The sequence below is a fragment of the Mytilus edulis genome, chromosome 4 (assembly GCF_963676685.1).
Source record: "Mytilus edulis chromosome 4, xbMytEdul2.2, whole genome shotgun sequence".
NCBI lineage: Eukaryota > Metazoa > Mollusca > Bivalvia > Mytilida > Mytilidae > Mytilus > Mytilus edulis.
In genome coordinates, this window is record NC_092347.1 from 70,326,994 (window position 1) to 70,335,913 (window position 8,920).

At 31.9% G+C, this 8,920-nt stretch overlaps 1 protein-coding gene across 1 annotated transcript; it reads right to left on the reverse strand.

Annotated features, from left to right (window-relative positions):
* On the reverse strand, positions 1-7,757 carry LOC139520385 (tripartite motif-containing protein 2-like). The gene is made up of 2 exons (XM_071312981.1): positions 7,682-7,757; positions 1-1,971 (listed from the first exon to the last, which is right to left on the reverse strand). Exon 2 carries the CDS (start codon positions 1,962-1,964, stop codon positions 291-293), a length of 1,674 nt encoding a protein of 557 aa, XP_071169082.1. The 5' UTR covers positions 1,965-1,971; positions 7,682-7,757; the 3' UTR covers positions 1-290.
* Between the last annotated feature and the right edge of the window lie 1,163 nt (positions 7,758-8,920).

The following is an 8,920-nucleotide window of genomic DNA, read 5'->3' on the forward strand; positions in this document are numbered from 1 at the left end:
TACAAATTCATGTTTATTTGGTTAACTGCAACATTTAAAATCCAGCCAAAAGTGTAAATATTTCCTTGAAAATATAAAGATATTGTGCATAATGTAATTCGTATATGTAAACAGTTTCATTCAATTATAATCGAAATTGTAAACCACGTACTAGTTTGATCGAACAATCAGTTAGGTATCTTTGATGCTAATTTCAAAATAATATTTGGTTTATTTACTGTTTCTTCAATGTTTAAGCACAGTTTTGAAAGGGAGTTTTAACCACACTAAAAGGATCTTTAGATCCAAAATTAAAATTGTATATCGTATAGAGATATTTCATCGCCAGATTGTCTTGTCACCAGTAACTCGTTCCTGCTTCTATTGAAATGTATTGCTCTTGGTCCTGCACCAATAAAACTAAGGACAATTTTACTTTGAGAACCATCTGGGGAGATGAGGAAAACGTTTTTAGACTTTCTGTCTGTCACAAATATATAACCACTGAGAGTAGATGTAATTCCCAGGGGCTCAAAAAGTTTATCGTGTGTAAATTTCCACAGCTGTTTGCCTTTATAATCAGAAGAAATTACTGACTTATTGCTATAATCGGAAGAATAAACACACGTGTTCGTTGCAGTAACATAGTATGAGTTAGTTTTCAAGCATAATTCGGAAACAACATCGCCTTGCATATCCAGCCAATGAATTATATTACTACATGCTGTTAAAATTAGTCTGTCATTAGTAAAATCAATTCCATAACTTTTTACGTTGATATTTTTAATCTGTTTGTTTGATAATAGATCAACAAATATTATTTTGCTACCCCTAAAAGTAATAACGGCAACGTCTTTATGAGGTATATAAGCCACATCATTTGGTGTTGTACCAAGAGTAACGAGATCTTTTACATTACTCCCGTCGCTCTTACATGTAAGAAGCTTCCCATGACTATACTGATTAACAAAAAGAAAGTCACCGTTTGGTTTGATTGCACATCCAGTAAGGTATGCATTTCCAAGTCCCAATTTTGCTGTAAATTTAAGACTGATCTTAATTTTATCTACTGATGACGGTAAATTTACGTTTAACTGGGCCTGATCTTTCTTTAACGTATTAAGACAATGTTTAAACGGGATCTTATCAACACTCAACTGTCCTAAAGATTTAAACTGTAATATAAGGTCATCAACTACTAATGTGTTCAGACTATATTCAGTTTGCAGAAGGCTTTCAGAATCATTCAGGGAATTCAGATAGCTTTCATGTGCAGAAACTTCTTTTTCTATTTCTATTAAACCAAAAAAGGTTTGGAGATCAGTTGACAAGTTTTTCATTTTCATAATATTTTCCTTTACTTTAATAATATTTTCTTTTCTGGAGTGCAGTTCAGTCGTGATAGATTCGACGTGTGTAACAGTAGTCTTTTTCTGTAAAAGTATTTCCTCTTTTAGCTTTTCCTCCAGCTTGTCAAAGTGGTAATTCAACTCATTCCGTTTTTGCTTTATTTTCTCAAGGCATTCATTGGTCTTGCTGTCAACAATCGAGATATTTTTAGAAGTATGTTCAATTAAAAAGTCAATGTCTGACATCACATTTTCCAATAACTGTTCGAGGATTGAAAATCTGGAAGAATGTTTAATATCCTTTACTATTTCTTTCAGAGGTTCAAATTGGAGGCACTCCATATGTGTGTCCTTCATGCAGAATATACAACATGGTGCACTATGGGTCTTGCAGTAGAGTTCAAACGGAGAACTGTGATCATGGCATTGTTGTTTAGTTGACAAAAGAAAAGACGGTAACTTGAAGTAGTCCTCAATTTTGATAGTTTTATGGTGTTTGGACAACTTTGAAAAGCCATGGTGTTTCTTACAGTTGGTACAGTAAGCTTCGTCACACTCAGGACACCAAACATCAGCAGGTTCATTCATATGCTCTTGTTCACAAATGCCACAAAATTTTGTAGGAGGGGTTGCCATTTCAAATCTGAATCAGAAACAAATAATTTTGCAATATTTAATGCTATGCGTTTCACGCTTTATTCTATAATAATTGCATTAGATTTATGTTTCATTATAATATGTTATTCTGATTCATTGGCTAACTGCACATCTCGCTATTCCTTAATCAACTTCATTACACAATAAAATTTATCATTCACGATGACACGATAAAGTGCACAGATAAATGAAATAAAAACTGGATAAAAATCGTGTTGTCATGATCCTAGCTAAAAAATGTAATTATAAGAATTGAATGCTTCTTTTTTTAACTTCATAACTTCATAGGGTTGTAAAAGCGTTGACAGTGCGCACAGTTTTAGAAGAAGCGCTTCATACAAAATGTACTTCGGTCAACGCTTTTACACCCAAATGAAGTTACAAAAAGAATCATTCACTTCTTATAATATAAACGTTACATATTAATCTCGAAAAAATACAATCATAGGCTCCTCACTATGGATTCAATGGGTTGAATGTTTTGGCTAAGGCAAGTGTAGACAATTTCGGATTATGAAAATAACACTATCTGATTAAGTTCAACACAGAAAAACCTTTAAGTACAAAAATGTGAGAAGAATCGAAATTTGAGTATGTTTGAGGTTTAGAAATGCAAAGATGATTGGACTCTGGAGATAAAATTTTAAAAATCCGCGGGACATTAGTATTTTTTACACAGTTACGGTCAATTTGGTTTTAATTCTCTTTGAAATTCTTAATGTTGCCTTAGAAAACTTTTTTTCAAGCGTACTCGGTGAAGGTTGATCTAGTTAATGTAAATATTAAATTGTGATTAGAACAATCATTATTTTTTTTTAATTTAAAGACTTTAAGTGGTTATTTCTCCCTGCGAAATTTGAATGGTTTTGGTTATTCTGGTTTAACCTTTTTTCTATGAAGGTTTAAAAGTATAGTTTTCGTTCCTTTCTGGATTGTATTGTGTTCGATGTTTTTCCTAACACAGTAAAAAACTTGATGAAGTTTATTGCAAATAATTTTGCCGTGCACAGCCTTACCTACATGTAGGTTTGTCCCCTCCGTAAAATATCCAGTATGCCTTCGGAATATACAAATATTAACAAGAATTTCATTAACGGTCGGGAAAAGGACTAAGCCTTACCTTTCCAGTCCACTGTTTGTCGGATTCACTTTTAGAAAGTGAAAGTTAAAATGAATAGTAGGTCAAACTACAGGTCAGATTCAAAAATGGGAAATCTAGTGTAAAAATATTACCTCTCCTGTAAAGACTGAAATTTATTAGTTTTTTTCATGTTCGTTTTGTTTTAGTATGGAGGCTGTAAATTATAAATTCACAAGAAAATGTTCTGGTAAAACATAATTATAATGAAATGAAACACAGTTTTCATAAAATGATATTATTTCACTATTAGAATTTGTATAAAATGTGGCTATGCAAAAAAAATATGCTGGAGTAACCGCCTCCAATTTATTTTTCTGCAGACTGTATACATCTCTGGGACATGTCAGTTATCCGTATATGACCAGAAAAGTTGAACCGGGAATACTCCAAAGGCATTGGTTGATATGTAGGACCGATACACGCTTTTGAAATAAGTTACTAAGCAAATTCAAACGGAACTTATCCCGATGTGAACAATGAATAGGAAACAGACGAATGGTAAAAACACAAGAGAAGAACATAACCCGTATCATGCCAATAACTGGTTTAAGAATAAATGTGTTTATTTTCAAAGCAAAATACTCCATGAGTGAATCTTTCAAAAAACAAATGTCATCTTCCATGACCTGCCAATAGTATCGTAACAATATCCCTTATGATCAAGTCTGTTTAACAAGTTGGCTAGCTTTTTGAGGTGAATGACAAGAAATTCGTGCTTTGCATGGAATATTACCCTAAAAGATGGGATGTGAAACTAATGAACACATAAGGTGTATGCACGATATTTTTATTCACGAATACTATCCTTAGAGCAATAACATTTAGTAAATCTCTTGACATATCAAAAATCTAAATAAACATATAATACTGCACAAAGTTTGCAAGTAATAAGCTACATATTTACCATGAAAGCCGAGCACCACACATACAACTGTTATATTCGTGGATCAAGTAGCTTATAGACATTTTAGAATTAAGAGCGACCGAAGTGTTTTTCCGGATTAACCTCCGTGTGATTTATATTATGTTGTTTGTCTGTTTGTCTTTTTCTTTTTTTTTGCCATGGCGTTGCCAATTTATTTTCGACTTATAAGTTTGAATGTCACTCTGGAATCTTTCGCCTGTCTTTTAATAAGTATAGCCAAATTAATCTATGGTCAGCTTTCCAGAAGGAATTGTAGCCTTAGTTTCTCAATAATTAACCTAACTTATCAGCAGAGAACTTTGAAAAAGTAGGTAACACACATGTCAAAACGAAGCACTCACTACTGAGCTCATGATATCCTTGGGGACTTTCTTTTCACTAGCAGCAACTCTGTAAAATTCTTTATTAGGGATAAGTGGAATCAAACCGTGCCCTGCATTACAGCTGATTATTTATCATATCATGTATCGTTTTAGGGTAATGTTTTAGATTCTGTCTGATACATGCTTGGTTCTTAAAATTTCGGATTTCAAATACTGTTAGACAGAAAAGATAACTAGTTTTACTTTGACCATGCGTTTTTCAATCTGTGTAGAATGGGCACTAGTGTTCTATGCCCGTTACTTTTAATGATCGCCCGGATCATATTTCAATTCAATTCAATGTTTTATTAAAGTCTCATCTCTCAACAAGTACAATCAATCTTTATACATTGTAAAATAACACTAGATAAAATGAGAGCCATTCTATACAGAATTATAAGAGACTATTAAAATGCATAGATATAATACACAATATGAAATAAAATACTATTTACAATATATAAAATTTCTACGTCTTTTTAAAATCAAATGACAGGTTTTGGCACACACACGTATCATATTTACATCTGAGAATAAAAACACTAACTTTTGATTATCATCTAAAGTATTAAAATTGTCATTAAAAGTTTCAGCAACATAATATAAATGGTTTCTAAAATCGTCATAAAGAGGACATCTTAATAAAACATGCGCTTCGTCTTCAATAAAAACGTCACATATATGGCACACTCTATTTTCTAAAACAATATTTTCATATCTCCCTGTTTCAATTCTTAGGGGAGCAACACCACATCTAAATTTGGCGAAAGCACTTCTGTGATAGAAGGGTAAAGCTATTTTGCAGTATTCCTCCGATTCAAAATTTTCCTTAAACAGTCTGTAAGTTCGTAGCTTATTGCCACCTCTGCCCGATATAGATTTATCAGAATGTAAAACAGCATGCCAATTATCGACATGTTTTTCGTGTAATTTTGACATAAATTTTCTTAAAACATAGTTAGTGTCCATATTTTCGGGACACGATAAATTACTTAAATTTAGTTCACAGAAGTTTTTCTTTACTAAAAAATTCCAGTTTTTAACACACTTATGCTTAATACTCATACTATCAGCCCACTTGTGAATTTTTGCATTTAACCTATTTGAGCTCATGTTATTTAATCTACACCACAAACGTATAATACTTTTCCACTGCTTATCAAAAATAGGTGTTATACCTAAATCTCCAGTAACTGCAGCATTTGGTGCATATTTTCCTACTCCGAGAAAAAATCTACAAGCCCTATTATGTATGGAGTTTATACAAGAATATGTTTTTACACCCCATATACCTGCTCCATATTCTATTATAGGACAAACCAAACTTTCATATAATTTTACAAATACATCGAAACAAACACCACCTAAAAGTTTACACTTGGCTATTACCAACCCTAAAGCTCTATTTGCTGAAGATGCAACTGCTTTTGCAGTAACATTATAGTCTAAATGTTCGTTTAAAACGAGACCAAGATAAGTATAATTACTAGAAAACTTAAAAGTATGGCCATTACAATTAAAAATTACATCAGATCTAGGTATAGATGGCGGTCTAAAATGTACAACGTTACTCTTGTTTGCATTAATTGTCATACAATTGTCCTCACACCATGTAGATAAAGCATTTAACAGAAGTTGTAGCTCTTTTTCATCGTTTGCTATAATTACAACGTCATCAGCATATAATAAAATACACAGTTTTTTTATCATATGATAATAAATTGTAAACGTTTTTTTCGTCCTGGGCCTTAATTCTGTGTGTTCTCATTTCGCCTTAGTTGTGAATTCAAGGTAAAAAAAGGTAAAAAATATACTAATGCCAGATGGGAATTGAACTAAGGCGAAATGTGAATTTAGATAAAAATATTAAATAAACAAATTAAACCTCTGTGTTTTTATAGCAATTTCAACAACATTTAATTAGGGAATTGTTTCTCTTGAATTATTATTTTTTATAAAAGTGACAAATTTGTGACAATTTTTATGATTTTAAACCAAAAAAAAATCCACAATAAAACATGAGTCAGAAGGAAAGCTGCTTCTTTTATGCTTAATTTAATATAAGTTTCAATTGTATAAATTTTATGCAATCAGAAAGTTCTTTCTGTCAATTATTCTTTACGTTATGCAACACAGAGTTAAAAAAGAAAGAAAAAATTGTATTCCCACAAACTTATTTACATATATTACATTACTTTAGACGTAGAAATAAAGTAATATATTTTTGTTTAAATTGTGTTATTATAATTATATATATAATAAAGATAATACATGTAAAAATACAAAAAAAAGAAGATGTGGTATAATTGCCTATGAGACAAGTCTCCACAAGAGACCAAAATGACACATATATCAACAATATAGGACAACATACAGCCTTCAACAATGAGGAAAGCCCATACTGCATGGTCAGTTATAATACGCCCCGAAATGACAATGTAAAACAATTCAAACGAGAAAACTAACGGCCTTTTCTATGTATAAATAATGAACGAAAAAGAAATATGTAACACATAAACAAACGAGAACCTCTGAATTAGTTACATGGTATACTATGACTTAACTTCTTCAAGCGTGGTCCAAATTATATAAGATTCTTCAATCTCCTGGAAAATATCGCCAACCAACATATTAACCTCAGTATGGTGATGCAGCATCTTACATCCTCAAACTTGGAAACTAAATGAACTTTGCACATTCAAATGTGTACATCAGTGCCTTGTTTTTCACAATATGAACTAATTGGAAATAATTCTTATGTTATATGAATAAGACTAAGTGCTTTTTTTCTCATGCTATTATTAAAAATATAACATGGCGAAATGAGAATAAGCCCTTAATTCTGATCCCAAAGCCAAACATTGAAACGACGTGTCATGATTGCTGGCTTCATTGGTATTCTTTTTAGTATCTCACGAATCTTGGGTATATTTCTAGGCACAGGATCAGGATAAACTTGCCTTGCAATATTTGCCACTGCACATTTAGCTTCATCAATAAAGTGTCTTCACGATTTCAAATTATTATCTGATAATTCGTGAACTTTTCATCAATTTGTGCGATCTGTTCAATATTTACACCTCCTGTTATCTCAACACAATGGTTTCAAAATTTTCCTTGTCTTCCCCAAGTCCCACCCATCAAACACATTTTATAGGACATCGTCCTACACAAGAGTTGGGCTTACGCTCGAACGATGTTGAGGAATACAAAGATACTATTTCTGTAGTTGTTTTCCTATTTATTACCATTTCAACATGGCACTTACCTGATAGAAAAACGCTGAAACTAGCAAATTATGTCACATCTTTCAAATGATAACAAGCGTCACGTGACAACTGTTTACTACCTCAAAAAATCTATTTTAAAATATTAATAAGCGCGATAATTCAAAAACATCTCCATTTCTTTGCGTTTTTATTTGTAAAATCACACAATGTCACCCACATCTCGTATATAGTTAATATATTGGCGTTTAAAAATACTCTTATATGCATGATTTTTTTATAAGCTGTGATTGGTTTTGCACTAGCTGTCAGTACCTGTGAGTTGTTGGGATGTACAAGTACCCAGCTACATCCACTCTGTTTCGTAAGATGTATTTCTATTTGTACCATCTGATGAGTATCACCTTTTTATAATATTTTTTTGTAGATTTGTACAATGTAGACTATATTTTTTTGTTTTAGAATTATTGTTTGAGGATCTCCTGCGATATTATATTTGGTGTTGCTAACTGTGAGTCCCTCTTGAAATAAATAAATTGATTTACTACTTACTTTACGTTCGATGGATTGGTTGTTTTGCAATAAGAGAAGTATAAGTCAAAGAGGTGACAAGTCCAAAAATGGTTAAAAAATGAAGAAATGCAGAATATATTTCCATTGAAAAACGAAGGTTATGAGTATCCATCCATTATACAAATCAGTATATGCGCAGCAAAAAACAAACAAATAGCAAAGGAACAGCGCTTTAAGTTGTTTAAAATGAAAACCTGAAATGGTTGCTTTCTGTTTCAAAACAAAGTTAATTGAATATCGGGAAGTTAAGTATTTTGGACATTTTTTTTTATCAGAATGACCTGTCAATGACTACTATGGCAAGGCAAGTTTTCTTCACATGGTAATACTTTGTGAAGTAAGTAATTCGTTATCACCTCTCTCTACACAGGACCCAAAACCTGAATATAGTATGGGATGTTGGGGAGGGGAGGGAGCTGAAAAGGTATACATACTGTTTTTATAAATCAAATCCTCCTGCAGATTTTATTTCTGATCCTTGAAAATTCACGTATTGATTGTACCAGAGACATATAATACAATATATAATATAATTGTATTATATGTCTCTGATTGTACACATATCAAAATCATGAATCTGCTACAATTATGGAATTGTCTGAGGAATTTTATACGTTTTTTATTCTATGGACCAAAATAATTTCCAGCTAAATTTTCAAAATACGATACCAATTTTTGTTTCAAACCATCACCCAAAGTTGTCTATT

Bases quoted from the DNA above. Each gene is read 5' to 3' on its own strand.
- LOC139520385 (XM_071312981.1), bottom strand. From the start codon at position 1,964: ATGGCAACCCCTCCTACAAAATTTTGTGGCATTTGTGAACAAGAGCAT.